Below are 23,483 nucleotides of genomic sequence, written 5' to 3' on the forward strand. Positions count from 1 at the left end.
ACAGATGGGATTCTAGAGAGGATCCTAGAAGGCTATAGCCTCCCAATCCTCTCACACACATCTGATGTGTTGCAGAGGAATACAGAAGATGATCCTGGAAAGCTATAGCCTTCTGATCCTCACATAACTTCCGCAAAACTTACCAATGTTGTGAGGGCCATGTAGGGGGAGCCAAGAGAGGATCCTGAAGGTTATACACCCCCCCCCCAAAAAAAAACCCTCACCTCACTTCTTCCCCATTTCATATGAGGGTAGGACAGGCAATAGCTTCCCCAGTCCTCACTTGATTTTGCCCACCTGTCCACTCATGGCATCAGGAGAGTGGGAAGGCAGGGTAGGAAGACACAGGGAAGCCATTGAAATCCACAAACATCTGGATAATTTAACCGGAAAGAAGAGATGCTTAAAGTGAACAAAATTTGTCTACTAGTCCTGAGGAATAGCAAAATAAGGACACAGCAAATGCAAATGGGAAACCATTCAGAGTTGGGGGCTTTCCCAGGAGGTAATGATCACCAGTTAGCAGACACTAATCCTTTTTTGCATTAGCCTCCCAGCCCAAGACTTGTCATCAGCACAGAACAATACACATGCAAATCACTCCTGCATTCCCAGGATCATGCAGTATATATATAGGCCCACTGTTTCCAGGCAAGCATTCTCTGAAGATGCCAGCCACAGATGCTGGCAAAACGTCAGGAAGAACATTTTCTAGAACATGGACACATAGCCCCCCCAAAACACAAAAAAACCACAGCTAGGAAGGCTCTTCACTTATCTTCCCTCTCCAGAATTTATGTGTGGGAGTCACCACCCTGCTGCTGGAGACTCCCCCCCTCCCACACAAGGCTCTTTGTAAATTGCTTTTTTCCCCCAAAGACATCCAACAGTGGGGAGAAAAACTAATTAAATTATTCATTCTCCTTTGTGGGAATGAATAATTTAACACAAAACATCTTCATCTCCCCTAAATCAGGAGAATAGATGTTGAGGGGCTACAGCTGTGAGAATGAGTAAAAACTAGTGGTGTTTCAAAGAAAAAAAAGTCAATGATTTTCTCCTTATCTATGAGATTTTGCAGGGAGGTAATCCGTCTCAATGAAAATGTGTGCATTTGCAAGACTGGAGTTTTGGACAAGTTGTGCAACTGTGCAGTTGTATAGAAGTATGATAGCTGGTGCTGTATTGCATAGATTTTTTTTAATGGTACATTATTCACATTATATTTGTAGTCAAGCAGCCAGCTCTCCTGTGTTTGTGATATGTATGTACTTAACTTCAGAATACTCGTCTGAGGCAGAGATATTTTGGAAAACTCAAACAAAAAAAGCCACGCACATCTTTTTCTCATGCTGTTGAGGTGACAGATTTCATAAGAGTTGCACAACTGTGCAAAGATACCTGTCATTGTGAAAACAAGACAATTAACAAGATTTCTTTACACTCCTAGTGACAACAAGTAACCACTATAAGCTAAGCATCCCTTATCCAAAATGCTTGGGATGAGAAGTGCTTTGGATTTCAGATTATTTTGGATTTTGGAAGTCCTGTTATTTGCATATACATACATAATGAGGTAACATTGGTAAGTTTTGCGGAAAACCCCACAAAAAACTATGGATGATGGCCATGAAAGCCTTCGACTCCACATGAAAAAAGTGTTGGTCTTTGGAGTATTTCAAAATTTGGAATTCAGGATAAGAGACACCCAACTTGTATGAACCATTTAGAAACAAATTTTCAAAAAAAGAATCAGTTGTGGCAAAAAATTGCTCAGATTTTTTTTGGGGGGGGAAACACAGGGTGGCAGAGAAAAAAATGCTTCTTTGTATTTCAGCCAGATAAATTATGAATTATAAGCAAAACAAATATAATCCTTGCTGCTCCAGAGACTAGGACCCGGAGCAATGGATGCAAGCTACAGGAAAAGAGATTTCACTTCAAAATTAGGAAGAACTTCCTGACGCTAAGGGCTGTTCGACAGTGGAACACACTCCCTTGGAGTGTAGTGGAGTCTCCTTCTTTGGAGGTCTTCAAACAAAGGTTGGATGGTCATCTGTCGGGGATGCTTTGAATTGGATTTCCTGCATAGCAGGGGGATGGACTGGATGGCCCTTGTGGTCTCTTCCAACTCTATTATTCTATGAAAAAACCCAACTGTGAAAAGCCTTCAGAATGACACGGTAGTTCAGTTAAAGTCACCAAGCCATGAATAACCCTGTGATGTGAGTGTTACACCCATTTTACAGTCATAAACCAGATGCAGTCTGCTACATAGGGTGATGAGACCTGTCACATAATAGATGTGTCTATTATGGACAGACTTATATTTGTTTTGTTAATAACAGTACAATAATCAAAGCTATCATGGAGCCCTGAGGGGGCTGGAAAAATAATTCTTTCCTACTGAGAAAGCTGTTCTGCTTTTTCCAAGCATGGAGAGAGTTTTAATTAAAGTCAAAGGAGAAATGTATAATTTGGAGGGGGGAAAGCTGATCCTTTTTAATTCAAGAAACTGTTTCATGTTACTTCTTCAGCAAGGCAAATAACCCTGAACACGCATTCAGTCCATGAATGTCCAATTGTCTTAACCCACACACAAATGCTTTGAATGCTCCAGAAAAGTTTTGAACTGGTACACACATGTGTATTTGCCACTTGGTAATTGCACCAATATAGTTGAATGAACCGGAACAGTTGTAGGAGATCACAAGCCAAACTTATGTATTGCTTCACATACAGAGCCTTTTGGTGGAATCCATTCATGCATTCAAATTTTAATCAAAAAGTATAGATTTTCTATATGAAGAACCCATGTGCTTGTACTTAATAATTAATTTGTCTCTTTGGATTCAAAATTATGCTCCAACAGATCAGTACTTGGCAAAACTATTCCAGGACCATATCATTTCAAACAGGAAAAAAGGAAAAATACAGAACGGAAGGGGGGTTTCTCTTTCAGTAATCCCCAGTATAAAACCATCTATAAACAAAGACAATCTCCCTCAACCCCGCATTTTGATTTCATCCTGTCCAGCATTTTTTGTTTGTTTGTTTTCCATATGTGGATCTTCATGGAAGTGTATTTGGTCATGCACAGCCCACAAGCCACCCTGCAGTCTGAAGTGGAATAATCCAGGATAAGTTTTTATTGTTAGCCACCTTCGAATCAACCTTGACTCATGAGGACCCTGTGAATGCAACGTCTCCAAGGCCCCATCCTCTGCCTCTCTGCTCAGATCCTGTAGACTCAGGTCCATTGTATTGAGTCTATCCATCTGACAAGCAGGCTTCCTCTCTTTCTTTTGCCCTCTACTTCCCTCAGTATCATTGTCCTTTCTAATGACTCATGCATTCTCATTATGTGGCTGAAGGACAACAGCCTCAATTTAGTCATTCTAAACTTCTGGGAAGAGTTCAGGCTTGATTTGTTCTAGGACTCATTTGTTTGTCTTTTTTGCCATCCATGATATCCTCAGCACTCTTCTTCAGCACCACATCTAGAATTAATTTTCTTCCTATCTGCTTTCTTCACTGTCCCACATCCCTACATGGTAATAAGGAATACAATTACTTGGATGGTTGTAACTTTATTGTTCAGCTGTATATCTTTACACTTTAGCATTTTGTCTAGTTCTTTCATAGCTTCCCATCCCACTCCTAATCTTCTTTGGATTTTTGACTGCAGTCTCCCTTCTCATCAATGTTTGATCCAAGGCATGGGAAAACTTTAACTATTTCAATTTGCTCAAATGTATTGCTTATCAGAAGCACTAATAATGGAATCTGTTTGATTAAAGGAGCTATTATTAGTTAACTCGATGTTAAATGTTAATTCTGGGACATAACTAGAGATTTATAGAGAATAGCATAGAACAGCTGCTGTTTACCCTAGAGGTACATTAGGTTATTGCTTCCTTCAAAGGGATTATTTTTGTACTTTTAAAGCTGTCTTCCTTCATTTACAATTTTTCACATGGACTACAAAGCCCATAATGGGATTGTTGCCTCTAAATTATGGGAGTCAACACATCTGGGAACTATCAGGATGGGAATGGTTATCCTAAAACATAGGGTCTAATCTTATAACCTCTTCAGGTCAATTCTTCCCTCATCTGAACCTATTATTTTCCCATCAACATATATTCTTTCATCAATCTTCAAATACATTGTTTATTAAAGGTTAGTAAGGAATGATGCATTTTATTTACAGGATACTAATCCACTGTATTTGTAACAACAAGTAGATATCTATAAAGATCAGTCAAGGAAACAAGAGTGGAGAATTCTTCATCAGAAATATTGAGAGGCTCTGACCATATGCACAACATTTTTCTGCACGTTTGAATCACTACATCCTTTTAAACTCACCATGGCACTACCTTTCCATGGTTGGATCACATGCTGCTGTGAGGCAAGAGGCTATGCTGATGGCAACAGTGCTGCTGATATGGTCTCCCAATTCAGATAAGGTTTTTCTGAGGAGCTAGACTAAATATGCCAAACAGCTACTGGGCAGCAGCAGTAATGGAGGCAGAGGGAAATGCCACTAATGGAGGATCTCTCAGGGGCAATGGTAGCAGCACTATAATTAACACCAGTTAGTACTGTACAGAGGGAGGTATGGTAAGCCCCCACCCCTTGAATGTTTTTTACCATGAAAATGATATGATGAAAAACAATCCAATATGAAACAGTAGATAGTGTCAGAAGATGACACTCTCTGGTCAGAAGGCTGCAAGCTACTGGGGTACAGCAAAGGACAACCACAAGTAGTGCTTGGAACTCTGATGGCACAGTAGTTAAATGCCAGTACTGCAGTCACAAGATTATGAGTTTGATCCCAGACACGACTCCAAGGTTGATTCAGTCTTACATCCTTTTGTAGATGGGTAAACTGAGTACTCAGCTTGTTGGAGGCAATTAGCTTACAGATTGTAAACTGTTTAGAGAGTGCTTAGTTCACTGAAAAAACAGTATATAAATGTACATGTTATTGCTATTGCTGTGGGTAATGACACAACTGGACTCAAGCCAAAAAGAAGTCCATCTGTTGATGTACTTAGGACGGAGTGGAATGAAATTCTGAAGCTGGACAGCTCAAATTATAGGAACATGGAATATGAGAAGCATGAGGCAGGGGAAGCAGCATATAGTAAAACAAGAAATGGAACACATAAACATTGCAATACTTGGGGTGAGAGAACTAAAGTGGACAGGAATAGGACATTTTGAGTCAGATAATTACACAGTGTTTTACTCAGGAAATGAAAATCTAACAAGAAATGGGATAGCATTAATAATGAGGAGAGATGTAGCAAAAGCAGTCAAAGGATATAATATAAAATCTGAATAATATCAGAAGCATGAAAAAACCCCACTGGGGAAAAGTAGCTATTAGCCCTTAGTAAAGCAAACCCACTGACACAATAGAACTTACATAACTGTTGACTTACCAAATTCCCTCCAGTTCAGTGAGACTAGTCTAGTTGGGATAAACCATTGGACTTGCACCTCAAACAATTTATTTTTCAAAGCTCTGCCTAAACCTAAGCTAAGTACAGAGGTACCTTATTTAGCCAGACAGATTAAATCTGCCTATTTGCCTGTCTTGTCAACCTTTCTTCCTTTCTTTCTTGGAAATGCAAAGGGTAGGTTAGTATTGGCAAGAAAGAGAAGTAATTGTTATTAACACTGAGAAGAGTATGTATGAATGAATGGGTATGTTTTTCTCCTCTGACCCACTTGGAGTCCTGATTGATGTTAAAAGGAAAAAAGCAGACAATTTTTGAAAGCAAGAGTTAATGACACTGTGCCATGAAAGGTTAGGCACATTAGCAAAATGGGTGTCACACTTTAATTTCCCAAATCAAACTGTTTCTAAGTAATGAAACTTTAATTTTAATTCACAATTTTCTCACTCTGTTTCAAAGATAATCCTCATCATCTTCCCAGATACACTTATTAATGATGTGCTAAATATTTTAAATTTGGTAAAGTGAGCTTGTTAACTGGTCTGCCTCCTATTCCATCAGCCTGAATCATTCATAAAAGTTACCTTTCCTCAGGGCTTCAGTGACTTCAGTCAAACATGAATGAGTTTTTAGCTGAGGAACCTGCATGTGTGCCCTTTGAGGAGGATTTGATCCTGTGGAGGGAGTAAAGATCTTGGGTGTTTCCAGATTATAGGCTTTCAGCACCACACAGCTTTCAGTGCTGAAAGCTCACAATTCCATACATGTAACACACAATTCCATACTGTGAGCTACATGTTAATCACAATAGCTCAGAGTTCCATACACATAGCTCACAATTCCATATTAGGAATTGACTTGCAAGTGAACTTGCAAGTGAACTTCAACATTTCAGATGATGTGATTTTTGTTTAAACTTTTTTCCCCAAGGGTAAATCTCACAATGTTCCATCCAGCACATATACAATAACAGCCACAAGGAAGTGAGAGTGACAATGAACTCAAGCATGTCACTTTAATAGGCTGGTTTAAAGCCATTTTTTACATTTTCAAAATTTAGCCTAAACTGGTGTTTCCTTTAAGCACTATTACAAAATTATTTTCAAGCCAAAAAAGCACAACTCCAAAGATGAGTTTTAAAAATGAATAAATACCCCTTTACAACAACAGTGACTGGAAAAGTAACAGTGAAGGTAGAAGGGGGTTCAGAGTATGCTAAGGAATTTGAGGGTGGCAAAAAATGGTTGAGATCATTTATTCAATGGGAGATTGAGGGGTCAAATCTTCCCATTGACCCATTTGACCCCTCAATCCCCCATTGAAAAAATGATCTCAACCATTTTGGCAGCCCATTTGAGTATATTTTTACAATCATTTTTTTAAAATCTGGGAGTGATTTTTTTAAAAATGTGGCTGAGATTGCATTTGGCACACATAGTGCACCCTTGTCTTTTCCCTGCCCTTGTTGTTTGCTCTGAGTCTGTCAGCTATTCCCCTATGGTAGAAAACAGGGCTCCCTGCGCCACATGATCAATCCACAGTCTTCTAAACTAGTCTGCAGTTGAGGTACAGTGGGAGGTGCTATTCCATTATCCACTCTGAAATAAGATTCAATTACCAGTTTGCTTTGCATGGACAACAGGGAGGGGCACTAGCATGTCTTTTTTTTTTTCAAATAGCAAAATGTCCTGCACCAACCCTGAAGGAGGATACACATAACTCAAACTCTTTACAGTATTGTCTGGGTCCTGCTGGCTGTACTAGAAAGCACTTCTATGCCCATCATATTTTTGCTGACCTATGGAAGCTGGAATTTTCATCTCTTTGTATCTTATCATGCAAGCATTCTTTGTTCTGGTTTCCTGCACATCCAGAAGCACAATAAATAAATAAATAAATAAATAAATAAATAATAGCCCACCCAATCACAAGGAATCCGGGTGGGTTACAACAATAAAAATACATAGAAAATACAATAAATAGTACAATAATAAATAAATAAATAAATAAATAAATAAATAAGTCCCTTCCCAATCCCCCATCCCAGTACTAAAATTACAATTAAATCATCAGCATTTAAAAACAATAAAATACAATAGTGTTAAAATTAAGGGAATTGGTGACAGAGTAACAAGAATCACAGTATATGGGGAGAGGAGCTAGATTGGGAAAGCCTGCCGAAAGAGATCCGTCTTAAGAGACTTCTCAAACACTGTGAGAGTAGAAATGTGGTGGATCTCCTCTGACAGGTCATTCCGTAGCTTCGGAGCAGCAGTAGAAAAGGCCCTCTGGGTGACTGAAGTTACTCTAGATCTCTTAGACTGAAGTAAATTCTTCCCCAAGGACCTTAGTGTGTGGGACGGACAGTACGGAAGAAGGTGTTCCCTTAAGTATTCTGAAACCAAGCCATGAAAATAAGTAAATAAGAAATTTATTGTTGGTAATAAATAATTAAAGGGTGGGCTACAGAGCCAAAGCAGACTTAAGGGAAAGAGTTAGAGGTAAATAGCCAAGAAAATGCAACAGATTAATACATTGACAGAGTCAAGGGTTCAAGGGAACAGCAGATGAGAGAATGGGTGGGGAGATAATAATAGCAAAGAGAAGAAGTAAAATGAGAAAGAAAATCAAATTTAGGCGGGTTACAGACAGCCCATTTGGGGCGGGCTGTACCTGCCCCTTTCCCCGGAGTATCGGGGCCTCAGTGGCTAGAACGGCAGCCGCTGAGGCCCCAATCCGCTGCTTTTCAGGCTGCGGGGAAGCAGCAAAAGGCCCCTTCCCCGCAGCCTGGAAAGGGGTGTCCTTGGGGCTTCAAGCCCCAAGGACACCCCGCGGCGGTGGGGAGGAGGAGAAAGGGGCCACTTGGCCCCTTTCTCCTTTGGTCCGCTGAGCGCAGCCATCTGAAGGCTGCGCCCAGTGGACCAAACCAGGAAGGAGCTCCGAAACGGAGCTCCTTCCTGCTCCACGCTAAGGGCGCACTAAGCACCCTGGCGCAGAGCGAGGACGTCACGTCCGCGCCACCCCGTATAAAGGCAGTGCAGTCGTGATGTCCTCATGGCGGCGGCCGTGTGGAACGGCCGCTGCCATTTTGTGCATACGGAGTGCGCACTAGGGTTAGGGGGGTGCAGAAGCACCGCCCCTTTCTAACCCTAGTGCACGCTCCACATGCACAAAACGGCCCGTTTGTAACGGGCCTTTGTAGTCACTCCTGGTTGTGTGAGAACTTTAAAAGAGCTATCCAAAATACTGAAACCATAACCCGGCAATAGATTCAGCACCATGGACAACTACTTTAAAATTTTCACTAAACCCTGCCTGCTGGTATGAAATGTGGCACATCACTGCCCCATAGTAAAGCAGGATTCCCTTCATTTCCAGCTTCAGCTAATGAGCTCTGTTCAAATGACTGTTGTTTAATGTTCCTAATGCTTGATATTGGCACCAGCATAATATCTCCAAGTAAGTTTGATTTGGGGTTTAAGGAGTGTGTGAGGTACAGAAAAATCTAGGCCAACCTGCTACAATGGTCTGTCCTTAAGGAAGCTGCAGCCTACACACACACAAACACACACACAGAGATGTAATCTCTTTCACATTTTTTCTCTGCATTACCAAGCCATTCTTCAACAGATACATAAATCCTACTCCCAGATAAGCTTCAGGGTCACAATAAAACGTTCTATCATTTTAAATTTCGGTAAGATCATACTGGACAATTTGGTGTTTCTGAAGAGGAAAACTTGTCTAGGTCTTCTGAAAGACCATGTCCTCCCATATGAGTCTGCCCACATTTTAAGATCTTCTGGAGAGTTCCTTCTCTTTCTCCCACCACTCTCACAGGTTCACCTGGTGGGAACAGGAGAGGAGGCCTTCTTGGTGGCTTCTCCCAAACCCTGGATTTCCCTTCCCAGAATGGCTCCCTCTTTCCTGTCCCTCCATAGGCAGGTAAAAGTTTTGTTTGTTTCAGCAGGCTGTTGAGGACTGGTTGCTCAGGGTGAAAGGGCCTTGCATAATGTTTGGTATTTTCTATTGGTTGCTTTCTTTTTAATGTTCAGTTTTTCAACTGGTTTTTTTTGATTGATAGTTTAAATACATTTTTATAACCATTTGTCAGGAGTGCTTTGTGTATTCCTGTATGGCAGAAGGTCGGACTGGAAGGATCTTGGGGTCTCTTTCAACTCCGTGATTCTATTATTTTATAATAATACAGCATTGCTATTATTATTACTATCATTGTTTTTAAAAACTAGTCTTTCAACTACCCTAACACACAAAAATGAAACTGTCATAATCCCCGTTCCTGGTATCTTTCATATCCCAAGAAAGTTTTGCTTTATAGACCTTCAGCTTCCATTAAGCACATAGAAGCAGGGTCAGGAAAAGAGGGCAATCACAAAAGAAAGAAAGAATTTTTTTTATACTTTAGGCTAAATCTTATTCTGGTTATTTTTGTTTTAACCATTAACAGATGGAGGAGGGAGAAAAGGAGCAGCAATTAAAGACTGAAAAATAGGGACTGCAAAATATCTGCAAGGTCAGAATAAACCTGAAAGAACTTTCGTGACACCAGAGGTGATCATGACGTTAGTAGATGGTGGCCTTTGACTCCTCCACTTTTGCAACCAATAAAATTGTCATGAGGCCTCCTAGATCACTAAATATGAAATGTTTCCATCTATTGTGCTTGTGGCAAGTATAGCTTGATTCTGGTATACAGACTGAGATTGGCTGCTCATAAGAGCAGATGGGTCACAGGTCAATATGATCTTGTACTTGAGAGAGGCAGAGGTATCATGTCAAGAGAAAGCATTCATTATGCCTGGAACAGAGTCTTAATGAAGCCACTCAGTGGGTATAATGCTGCTATATTTGCCTTTGACAAAAATAAAGAATAAAAAATACATGTCAGAATACCGTTTTTCTTTAAGCACAGGAAGAATAATTGTAAATTCAATGAACAGGTTAGCCACCCAAAGGGGAAAAGATAACTATACTATTCTATATATGGCTTCCAGACAGACTTCATTTGGGATGAAAATGCCAGTTCCTGAGGGAATCCTTTCTTTCTCAAAGAATTTCTTTGACACTGGACTTTGTAGTGACACTTAATTGGGAGATGAGGCAGCTGTGGCTTCAGCCTGTTCCCCACCTCTTCCAGTTTTTTCATCTATACCTCTCTTTTGTCTTGCTGTAGCAAATAGGTCTCTGGATACGTCAAAGCACAGGTGGAAAAGAGAAGTGCATTAATGGAACAACACGAAAAAATCAAACAGGAAAAAATCCTGCCTTGCCTCCTGACTGAGTGACATACTTGAAGATACACACAGAGAATCTCCAGGACCCTGATGCAGCCTGGGAACCTTCAACATGCCTCATATTCTCTTTGCTACCATTTCTCAGTCACTCTCTAAGATCCTTTCTTTCTGCTTTTATCCAAAATTCACAGCTGCAAGATAAGAAGTTCCCGGGTCCACACTTTTACAGAGTGTGAAAGAATATCAACATAGAAGAAAAATGTATCAAGGAGAGCCCATGTAGACAATGCACATGCGTTTTCCATATCTTGGAGGTTGAGGAGGAACTAGTTCAGATTACAATTTGGGATTGGGGCAGAATTTGTTCATTTTGCATTTTAATATGAATCACATCTCCCAAACCACTGTCTAAATTGAAACATGAGTTTTCATTTTTCCAAATGCAAGGAGTGTGCATTTTGCTGAAACACACAGTAGTCTCTGAAGCAGAGCTTCCATTTTAAGGTGCTCTGAGGCTTATCTTTTTTAAACCAAAAAAAAAAAAAAAACCCTTTGCCTTTCTTTATTGAAATGGCTAGAAATAGCATAGAACAACTAGGAAAGCACTGCAGGGGCTGCACACTGTAGAAACTGAGCCATACGTGCCTTTGGGAGGATGGGACAGGACAATGTCCTTAAACTTTGAGTAGAAAAACAATAGAGGGGGAAATGGACAAAAGAGAAAAATAGTTTAACACTTCTGCCCTCTTTGCCAATTCTCCAGTCATATTTATAACCTTCCAAAGTCTTTACTTTTCTTTTTAAAGCCATGGTAATTTGGAGAGCTTTTACATATATTTTCCATATAGCATCATCTCCATCACCTTGGTTGAAAACACTAGTGTTCTGAAGGATCTCTCCATAATCTCTCCATAGCACCAAACTCAATGGCAGAATTAAATGTACATTAAAGGAGCCAGCAAACCTTTAATTCTTCCTGGATTTTCTCCTCCATCAATTTGGCTGCTTTGCGATCTTCTGTCTCTATTTTCCATTTCTCTGCTACTATGCGAGCTTTCTCCTTAGCCATGGCATCTCGGAACTTCTTTGTAATTTCAGCTTCCTTTTGTTTCCTTTTAAAAAGGAAAAAAAACCTAAAGTCAGATACATCACATTTTTTTTTTCAAATGCAATTGGAATGGTCATAGCTCTTGAAGTTCCTATTTTTAAAATTGTCTTTCTATGGCAAGTTATATAATCTCTGACCTAAGAAAACTGGATTGTTACATTTAAAGAACAAAGAATGAAATCAAGAGGATAGGGGAATCAAGTCAACACTGTTTTGAAATGAACACTATAAAAAGTCACTCGAATGTAAGAATGTTCATCCAAACCCACAGGAATCAGTGATTTCTAGAACTCAGTTTTTGCAAATGCTCACCATAATTCTTCAGCTTCCTTCTGAGCTTGTTGTCTGGCTCTTTCTGCAATAAGTTCCTCTGAAATCTGTTCATATGGCTTGTCCCCAGGAGCTTCACCCATAATCCAAACCCAGACATCACCATCGGTCCCAGGAAGCCATTGCACATGTTTTCCATTACCTGAAACAGCCACCAAAATAAACACACAAGACAATGTGGTCAAGGAACAGTGTCAATAACTCACAGTCAATGTGAGGGCTGAAATACACATCACAGACCTGAACACACAAATGGTTTCACAGAAAGGAAGCCAACTTCAGCATGTTGCATCAGTCTTATGGTTGTTCATGTCAGTTCACATGTCAGAGTGAATAAACATCAGATCCAACCAGCTCTTGAGAGTTAAGCTACCTCAGTTCCTGAGACCCTATTTTTCATTTCATTGACTGTGGCTGGGGTGGGAAAGATCTGATTATCTGGATGTTTTGGACTTTATTTCACACAAGTCATTACCATTGGCTGTGCTGGCTGAGGCTTGTGGGACTTGAAATCCAAAACATCTGGAGAGCCACAAGATCCCCCCCATCCACAGGTCTAGTCAACTTTATCAGCTTTTTGCCTTTCTCCAACTCTTGTCTGATATAATGGCATGAGTCTCTCCCATATCAGCTTCCCCTTATTATCAGGCTTGACTTCATACAATACTTCAGAGCTGACCTCATAATGCTGGCTTCTAATCAGCAAAGAAGACATCACAACACATAGATGGAGGACAAAATTATAACTTTCGAAGTATGATCGGGCTGTTGAGCAGATGAAGCATGGTTACAGGTAATTATTTTACCCTGCCTTTTAAGACACATCTTTACTTAAAGTGTAGTAAAGCTCTCTTTACCCAATTGGTAGGATGAGCCATGTTGCCCTGGAAAGATGATCCATATAACCATAATACCCTTGCATTTGTTTAAATTTTTATTTAACTGATTAAACAGGGCTGTGTCGGGAAGCTAAAATTTTGTCCATGTATCTTGGGCAGAAGGGAGGGATGCACATATAAATAATAACAATAGTACAGTCAGCTCTCCATATCCATGGTTTTTTTTATCCACAGATTTAAGCATCCATGGCTCAAAAATATTTTTAAAATACATAAATTCCTAAAAGCAAACCTTCATTTTGACACAAGACAGATCTTGTGGCTCTCTAGATGTTTTGGATTTTATTATACCATTGCATTTAAAGGAACTTGATAAACCAGGGATTTTTACATCCACGGGGAGTCCAGGAACCAAACCTCAGTGGATAGCAAGATCCCATTGTAAATTACCTTTGCACTACATAACTCCACAACTTCTAGTGTTCATTAAAATAATTAAAAATGCCAGTGTATTTTTGGTTGCTGGCAGTGAGTACAAGCCCCACACTCTTAGTTCTCTTATGCTGGATACTAAAATAATTTTGAGAAAGTGATACAACAGTCTATTGTCATACATAAATAATAGAATAAGGCAAATTTAGCACCACACAGCACAACAGAAACTCTTTCTCCATTTAATCCCCTCCCTGTGTAGAGAACTATTGGAAATGTGTGGAAGTACCTGCCTTCACACTACACTGATTTTTGTTTTTGCAGCCCACTGTGTTCACATCTTGACTGCTGATGCTCCTCTATAACCTGCTCAGCAAAATTATTTCAAACCCATTAGATATTCTAAAGACAATCCTTGAGAATCCGACTGCCATTTGGTACTAATATCTAAAGAATATTCAGAATTCTTAGAAATGGAAAACAAACACTTTTTCAAAACATGGATCTTTTTGTACATGGGATAATATTCATAGCATTGGATACACCAATGATAAATTAAAGAGCATGTGCAGAAGTTACAATAGGAAAACTTGGACAAAAATTAGAATTTTAGGGAAGTGATAGTTCAAGATGGGTATAAACGTCAAAATTTGCAACCAACACTTCAGAATAGCTTTGAGAAAGTATGAAATCAGACATAGCTTTTGAGACAAAGAGAACTAGATTCAAAAAACAGGAATTACAGCACAATTCATACTGGAACTGGGAATTCATTGTAGGACAGCTCTTCATGGGGCAGGGAATAAAAATGCAATCTGAAAAATACAGGGAGCAAATGGTAAAAACAAATAGAATAAGGCAAGGGAAAGCACACTGGAAAATGTCCATGATGTAGTGGTTTAACTGATGGACTAATTCTAAGGGGCTGAACAGACCATCCCTAAGGGAAGGCTTGCAGCCACCCGTTTCAGCACTAGATCAGGGCTGTGGCAACTACATGCCTTGGCCCTGATCTGGTCTTTCCGCAGTACAAAAAGTAACCACAAAAAGTGGGTCCTTTTTGCGCCATAGAAAGGGCACTATAGCCACTGGCGCCATGGCTTTTCAGTGCTCCTTTGGCACTGCATCTTCTGGATATAGCACCAGAGGAGCTCTGTGACACCGCCTGCCATGTGGTGAGATGCATGGCATCACACTTGCATGGGGGCACATTCAGGGTGTGCGTTGTGCGGACACTACCACCCCACTCCACCCCCATGTCAGCCTTTGATGCCAGTCTGTACAGCTTCTAAGTCTCCAGGAGGTCAGAGTTTAAATCTCCACTCATACTAACCCATGGGAATCCACAGGGGGGGGGGGTTTACTGGGCAAGTCACATTCTCTCAACTTCAGAGGAAATCAGTAGCAGACCCTCTCTGAACAAACTGGCCAAGAAATGACAATGACAGGTTTGCTATCAGTTAGGGTCACCATGAATTAGAAATGACTTGAAGGAACACAACAGCAAAACATACTGGCAAAGAACTGTAAACAAGGTATCCAAGCTATAGGAGTATAATTATTAATAGTAAAAAATAAATTGTAAATATAGAGAGGGAAATCAAAGAATGGACTCTGGAAAGATTAAACAGAAATCCCCTTGTGGAGTTACCAGCAGTATTTTCCCTAAAGAACAGAGCAATATCCATGTCAAAACATTAATGGAACTTCATAAAGAAAGTATGTAGGGTTGTTCACCTATCTACCAAAGCAGGGGAAATGTATGTAGTGAAGGCACTGAAAAAGAAGTAATAAATTGTTTGGTAAGCATTAATAACAATCCCAAAAAGTCTGCCCATAAAGCAGTCTCTATGTTTGATGGAGAGAAAAATCTGCAGAGAAAGACATCATGGGAAAATACTACATAAATGTTTGAAAGTGAAGTAGTAACAGCCTAGAAGGTTCATATAGTAATGTGATAGAAAGCAGAAGCAAGAACTGTATGTAACATTAAAAAGACAAGAGAAAGCCACAAGTCAGCAGAATATAAGTAAAGTTCTTCACTGCATATCCCCCAAAAGGCAGAAACAATAAAGCAAAGACAGTGATAACAGTGCACTTTTTGTGGAAGCCAATTTAAAAGGTCCACATGGGCATGGAGTATATTGTTTCCATATACAGAAAACAAGTTGATTATAACAGCAAAGCTATTTCCTGAAGAACAGTTTCACCACCTTACAGGGAGTTATCTATGGATAGATGTATTATTAGAAGCAGCTCATTCAAGAGTAAAGCAGTAATTTCAAACCCAAAGCAAAATTGTTCTGTTGCTCAAATGTATAAGCACACATGGGAAATGTAGTATGTAAACTCTACTGTAAATAAAGCAAAGTAGGGACTTTATCACACCAGGAAAATCGGGGGAAATTGGGGGTTTAAATGGGTATTATCCATAGATATTTGCGCGATTGCTGTAAAGATTTAAACATCTGATTGCAATTAAAGATTACTTATCCCAGGAATAACTAGCAACAAATCATTCAAGGGATTTCCCCATGAATGATTTGTTGCTGGTTATTCCTTGGTTATTCCCAGGATAAGTAATCTTTAATCATGATGCATGTGAAAATCTTCATCACAATCACACAAATCTCACTGGATAATGTACGTTTAAATCCCCGATTTTCCCCACATGTGATAAATTCCTAGGTCTTGAGCATATTCCATAGAATTTTACCTACAGAAGACAGAAGATGTTGGAAGACACCTTCTAATAAAACGGTTATTAGAGGTCCCTCATTCATAGAGATCACTGAAAATTGATGCCCAATTGATAGGAATTAACAGCAAAGCTAAACCAAACTATGTTTCACGGTGATTTAAAACTCCAGATGTTGCAAATACCCTCGTAAAGATGTGGTTGTGGGCTAGAAGGAACTGTTCAGGTATCATCTTCAAAAGAATCCAGAATATATGAAATTTAAAATCTATTCAGTTAAGGGCTATGATCCCTACTTGCCAGAAAGAAAGCCCCACTGACCTGAGTGGGACCTAAGGTTGCATCTGCACTGCAGAAATAATCCAGGTGAACACCACTTTAATTGCCATGGTTCAATGCTAGGGAATTTTGGGACTTGTAGTTTGTTGTGGTGCCAGAGCTCTTTGACAGAGAAGGCTAAATGCCTCACAAAACTGAAATTCCCAGAATTCCACAGCATTGAGCCATGGCTGTTACAGTGGTGTCAACCTGGATTATTTCTGCAGTGCAGATGCTGCCTTAATTGTGAGCAGAAATGAATTTAAAGGGAAACAACACAACCATTACTAAAACTTGCTCTGCTAAGGTCCCCAGCACAAAAGCATCTAGGCCATGACCTTGAGGTAAGTACACGGTTCATTCTCCCTCTGCATCATTAATGGGTACAATGGCAGTTTTCCAGGAAGCAGAAGGCCATGACTAATACAACACTGAAAATATATACTTATCATCCCTCGTAAACATACATAACACTGGCATTGGAATCATAATATTTGCTTGTGCTTTTCCGGTGCCTTCTATGGCAGATTAATAGAAACCGTTTCAGGCTGAAGTTCACAGCAATGAACCCAGGAAACAAGGCCTCAGAGAGCAATTCAAAATGTAGGACTCTAGCCGAGAAGGATCATTTGTCTCCAATGAAATGCACTGCTATTTAATATATGCCATGAGCTGGAGTGCTTATTCCCAACCTCACACTCTCAAAAGGCCAATGCTGTTTTTAAAGAGTATGTTATGCAAAAAGTGGTGGGGGGGGGGGATGGAAGGGGAGAGCATCTTGTACAATGCAATAGGCTGTAATAAGTTTGTTAAGAAAAGTGCCAACAAATCAATCTATAGACTAAATAAAGCTTGAGCTCAGGAAGAACAGGGTTCTACTCTAACAAATAATAATAATAATAATAATAATAATAATAATAATAATAATAATAATAATAATTTATATCCTGCCCCTCTGTCCAAGACAACCGGGGCGACTTACAAGTTAAAACAGTACAGTCCCAAATCCCAGTATCCCACCCCCCTAAAATAACAATTCACAATTTAAAACATACCTTAAAATAAACAATCAAAGATTCCTCATTTTGGTACTACTATATGTAAAGACATAGGAGTTGTACAGACAGCCTGGTAAGGGGCAGCTCTATGCTGCCCCTGGAAGTGCTGGTTTGGGACGTGGCAACTGCACACCATACCCCCAACCCTGTGTAAAAAGGAGCCGTGAAACGTGGCTCCTATTTGTGCCATAGAAGGGGTGCCATAAGCAACCCGGCACGGCATTATGATGCCCCTTGTGTGAAGCGTGATTTGGGCACTGCACATGAAGGACATCATCATGGCACGTCTCTGGACGGGCGCATGCCATGATGGCAGCCAAGCTGCAAAAGCAGGGCTATGAGAGTGTGAATGCTCAGCCCTACTGCAACCCTAGTTTGGGTGCAGGCTGGCATAAAGTGCCAGTCTTAACACCCTCATATTCCCATGGAATCACTTCTTTCTTTCTTGAATAGAACTGCAGTAGTGAAGAGAATTTCAAGTAGATTAGAGTCAAAAGGCTCATTTCCAAGCCACCAACATTTGCCTATCCCTCATAATTGCCAGAGTTTGCAAAGTTATGTTAAAATGGATGAATATAGACACATGCTGAAGCTATCCTCAACTGAGTGGTGCAAGAATGATGTTTGTGTCCTAGAATATTGTTTTAATGCTATTCAGTTTAGAATAGCTTCAGTATGTCACTATACCCATTCATCTTGAAATGACATTTTGAGGAGGGTCTACAGCAATTCCCTCCACCTCCTTTGGCTTTTGCCTCTTCTCCCACCATCCCACCTGATTCTATTCTTTTAGAGGATGAAGTTTTTCCAGACTTCCACAACAGCCTGCCCTTCTTCACTGAAACAGCTATTTAAAGGTGTAACTAGGAAGTATGACAACACTGCCTCCCAGGGTAAATAAGAATGCTGCATTCCCAAATGAAAATTTCCTTCAGTTCCCAAATTTCTAGCATTATAGAGAGTGGGATACTGGAGACTGTTCACATCCAGAACTCTTCTACTTGCTGTGTCTGCATTCCCTTGGGGACTTTGCCTGCTCCTTTTAGGGGATGTCTAAACTGTAGTTGTAAATGCTCAACTGAAGTTTAAAGTTACTGAAATGCTAGAAATTTTGGGAGTGAAGGATAATTCATGGGGGCTGGAATTTTTATGTAAGGGCAAGGCCCTCATTTTACCACATGCACACCCAGAGTAGCTATATGCTTGTAATCAAACCTTTGAGTAACTGTCAGCTGGAGACGCAAAAATTCCAGAGGGAAAAAAAGGAATGGTTAAAGCATCCATCAAAACCAACAAGCCTTGTTTTGGAGAAAAGATGTTTGAGAAAGGAACATTAACATGAAATATACTGTTCTCTCTCTTTCTCTCTCTCTCTCTCTCTCTCTCTCTCTCTCTTTCTCTCTTGGAAATCTAACATTTCCTAACTGTTCAACTCAATCTTTTCCCTAATGCCAACAAGTGAATGTATATGGTTTTAAAAATAAACTTGAGACCGTAAGAAAAGTAACTGAATAATACTCTTCTATTGTGTCACAGTTCAAACTGTCAAAGCTCCCGCGAAGCCATATGCCTTCACCTACTGTTTCAAAAGTGCCACCACCTCTGTTATGCCTAGACTTTCATACAGACTTATATCATCTTTGTTCAAAACCAAAATGTATCCAATATTCTTGTAAGGGACAGCCAAGCTTTTAAAACTTCTCATTTTAAATTTTAGTTATAAATCCCAAGTTAATCTTGTTGTACTGAAGAAAAGAAGCATTCATCTGACATAACAGCACAAAAGGTCATTCATTCAAGATCCTGTATGCTATGTCACTTGATACAAGTATACAACATCCAAACATGTGGTTTTACCCATTGCTGTGATTTTTTTGACAGGAAATGTGAGACTGCTGCTATCTGAACCACTTCTGCCACACTGTCTTTTTAAAAAGACACACAGAGATTGATAAGAAACTGGTAATCAAAACTTTCCTACAGTTCATGCAGCTGATGCTCCTGCAATGTCAACGTCTTATTTGTAAGTCGTTTCTCAGGCTCTCTGACTTAAACAAGCACTGCATTTGCATGCAACACATGTTTGTTTGAACACTGGAGGCACCATATGTACAAAAGCAACAGGAATGTTTCTGCATTTGCAATATCTTATACTGCTCTGATCAATTTTCTATTCAATTAAATTTGTGCATTAAGGGAACTGAACTGGAAACTCTGCCTTGAAGCCATAAAGGCTTAATTTCCTTTACAGATATCACCTGATCAGCTACTCTTCTTATCTTCTACGGTGCTTGGAAAAAATGTCCTACAAGTCATCAAATATTGTATCATATGCTCTATAAAAGGTTCTATCCAATCATTACAATGTTTGTGAATATTTTGAAAATTCTAGGTCCTCTGCTCAAATTGAATAGCACAATACCTTTGTAGTGTTACCAATCAGTCAAGCCATTGAAGAAACAGTTAATGAGGACACATAGATGCCAGGTAGATGAAAATGTTTCAGTATTCATAAAGGAACAGTCAGAAAGTATCACATTACAGCCCACCTACAGAAGTGTATGCATTTGTCAACTTTGGAAGACTATTGCTATTACAACTCAGGATCTGAAAAGATCCAGAATAGAATGTGCTGAAGAGAACACAAAGTTCATGACAGACATGTTCCACAACACTTGCCAAAATCCACTCCATTCTGAGAAGCAGAAACTGACTAGTTTGTTTACTGGTAGGAAATGAGCAGATGTTGTCAGTGACCTTTTAAATCCCTCCTCCCAATGAAGAAGCTTGCTTCAGGTTCAGCAGAAATACTGTCAGAGAGGCCCACGCATCAGTGGAATGACAGAATTCCCATATTAGATATGAAATCATTTTTATACATCACAACACAGTACGAGTCATAACCAAGTTGCTTAGACTAAAAACTGAAATAATTCTATTTGGCTAATGGTTTTGACTATACAAAGTCACGTTTACTCAAATAGAGAAGTCCCAGATGATCCACTGTGAATCAGTTCCTTGGTCATTAGCACAGTATAATTGCGTACTCAGAAAAATAATTACATCTACCTTAATTTCTGAGCTCAAAAAATGGATACAACCAACAAGAGGGTTTTTTGGGGGGCAGGGGGTGGTCCCAGAAGTTTCAGCATATTTTCTTGATGATATAGAGCACAGTGTGATCATACTGCCTTTTGTGACATAGCAGACAATGCATTTGAGAAGCTTCTCTTAGCAATGTCATAAAATAAAAAGAACAATATTATGTTTGATGTAAACTTGACTGTATTAATGAAGAATACAGAATGAGTATATTGAGGGTGCTACTGTATTCTTGTCCCACTTGAGGACTTCTAATGGCAACTAGTTGGCCACCATAAAAACAAAATGCTAGACTACATATGACTTTGGTCTGATCCACTAAGGCTGTTCTTGTGTTCTTAGGCAGCAATGAAGCTCTGCAGAACAAGCCATAAGATGAAGGTTGTAAGTTAGAAGCAAAGACTCTTATCAAGTTCAGCTAATAACAAGGATGGACAAGCTCGACTGATCCAGAGGCTAAACTTTAGAAAACACCTTATGACCCACCATGGGTTCCACTTGTCCCCCAAACGAATGCTAGAAGTCATCAAAATCTCACCACCGGTTTGCCAAAAAGTTTATTTTTCACTGTCACAGGCTGCAAGGTGGCATCTGACTTTTTTCAAAAGAGAATCATGCTTCTTGGAAGACTCTCACAGTACAGTTTTAATTTTAAAAAATAGAGTAGGAGCTTTTTAAGGCTCCAGCAACCACAAAATTAGAGTGGGGTATAACCCATGGGAGAGCCAGAGTGGGGTAATGGTTTGAATGTTGGTCTATGACTCTGAAGACCAGGGTTTCATTCCTCTAGCACATGCATATTCAGCATGCCTGTAGCATAAAACAATTATTTGCATGAATCAATTGATTAATTAATTAATTAATTAATATCCAGCCTTTCTTCCAACTATCCTAAATCAAAAAGCACAGACAAGGTTTGCATATTGTTTGATATTCACTTAAAAACAATATTTTTCAATAAAGTCATTTTATGTATTTGCCTGCGAGTCCAAGTTAGAACTTTTGGAGAATAAATAAAGAGTATGGTAGTTGGGGGGCAAAGGCAAGAACTGAATAGGTAGGCCTGGAAAGTCTAAGAATAAAATTATTATTATTATTATTATTATTATTATTATTATTATTATTATTATTTATAGCCTGCCTCTCCCCAACGGATCCAGGTGGGTAACAATCATAAAATACCATAATACATATGTAACAACATAATAAAATAACATAGTCCCCTTACCCCCAATTAAAACTACAAAACATCATAAAACATTCACTTTGCTAAAACCAATCTAAATCAAACCTCGTTAAAATGAGACATTATGGGATGATCGAAGCCAACCTTATCAATATTTTGAGACAATGAGACCATCCGTCCATCAGCCAAGGAATGCCTGCCGGAAGAAATCCATCTTAACAGCCTTCTTAAAGGCTTCAAGGGTTGTTATATGATGGATCTCCTCTGGCAGGTCATTCCATAATTTAGGAGCAGCTGATGAAAAGATCCTCTGGGTAACTGTAGCAAGCCTGGTCTTTTTTGGCTGCAGCAGGTTGCTCCCAGAGGGCCTGAGTGTGCGAGGTGGATTATATGAAGACAGGCGTTCCCACAAGTAAGCTGTACTTAAGCCATGAAGGGCTTTAAAGGTTATTACGAACACCTTGTGTTGCGCCCAGAAACTAATTGACAGCCATTGAAGCAATTTTAGGCTTGGTATTATTCGGTCAACTCTAGGTTTTCTGACGGGCAATCTGGCTGCCATATTTTGAATCAATTGAAGTTTCCAAACTAGGTACAAGGGTAGCCCCATGTAGAGTGCATTACAGAAGTCCAATTAAGAGGTTAGCAGCATATATACCACTGTATCTAGGTCTCCCGGCTCCAGGTAGGGTCGCAGTTGGCATATTAGCCAAAGCTGATAACAAGCTCTCCTGGCCGACGTGTCTATCTGGGCTGACAGGTGGAGTGACAGGTCCAAGAGCACTTCCAAACTGCAAACACAGTCTTTTAAGGGAAGTGTGACTCCATCCAGGACCCGTGAACATATCTCCATGCCCAGATTAGGTGTCCCCACAGCAAGTACCTCCGTCTTATCTGGATTCAGTTTTAGTCTGTTTTTCCTCATCCAGTCCATTACCACTTTAAGACATTCATTTAGAGGAGAGATGACATCCTTAGTCACTGCAGCAGTCTTGGGCATATAGAAGTATATTTGAGTGTCATCAGCGTACTGATAACACCCCGCTCCATGTCTTTGGATGATCTCACCCAGAGGTTTCATGTAAATATTAAATAGCATTGGGGAGAGAATGGCACCTTGAGGGACACCAGATTTAGGTTCTCTCTTAGTGAAGCAACTGTCTCCAAGCATTACCATCTGGAATCTACCTGAGATATAGAACCTGAACCACTGCAACACAGTGCCCCCGATTCCCAACTCTCCCAGGTGTTCCAGAAGGATAGCATGGCCAATGATGTGCTGCTGATGCCCTGGTGGCACAGTGGTTAAATGCCTGTACTGCAGCCACTCAATCACAAACCACAAGGTTGTGAGTTTAATATCATCCAGGGGCTCAGGATCAACTCAGCCTTGCATCCTTCCAAGGTTGCTACATGAGTACCCAGCTTGTTGGGGGCAATTAACTTACATGTTGTAAATTGCTTAGGGAGTGCTTAAGTGCATTGATAAATGGTATACAAATATATTTTCTGTTGCTATTCAACAAAGAGCAATCCAGAAGTTCTTGGTAAACCCTTATGATGGTGCTGCAGAGATTAAAGTGCCTGCATCTAATTATCAGATGAGCAGTCTGAAAGTCCACTCTAGCCCCTTGCAAACTGACATCAGAGTTTCTTATGACAGTCTGCAATATATGCTTTTGA

At 39.9% G+C, this 23,483-nt stretch overlaps 1 protein-coding gene across 2 annotated transcripts in view; it reads right to left on the minus strand.

The window, feature by feature from the left end:
- SH2D4B (SH2 domain containing 4B) overlaps positions 1-23,483 on the minus strand; it is a 127,265-nt gene that overhangs the window by 83,485 nt on the left and 20,297 nt on the right. For both annotated transcript variants that reach the window (XM_089507914.1, XM_089507913.1), the window contains exons 2-3: positions 12,150-12,309; positions 11,694-11,841 (exon numbers count right to left, since the gene is read on the minus strand). In XM_089507914.1, coding sequence (XP_089364040.1) covers positions 11,694-11,841; positions 12,150-12,309 — 308 coding nt within the window. The remainder of the gene's footprint in view (positions 1-11,693; positions 11,842-12,149; positions 12,310-23,483) is intronic.

Source organism: Sceloporus occidentalis, unplaced genomic scaffold (genome assembly GCF_023333645.1).
Source record: "Sceloporus occidentalis isolate IW3139 unplaced genomic scaffold, rSceOcc1.0.p SCAF_2, whole genome shotgun sequence".
Taxonomy (NCBI): Eukaryota; Metazoa; Chordata; class Lepidosauria; order Squamata; family Phrynosomatidae; genus Sceloporus; species Sceloporus occidentalis.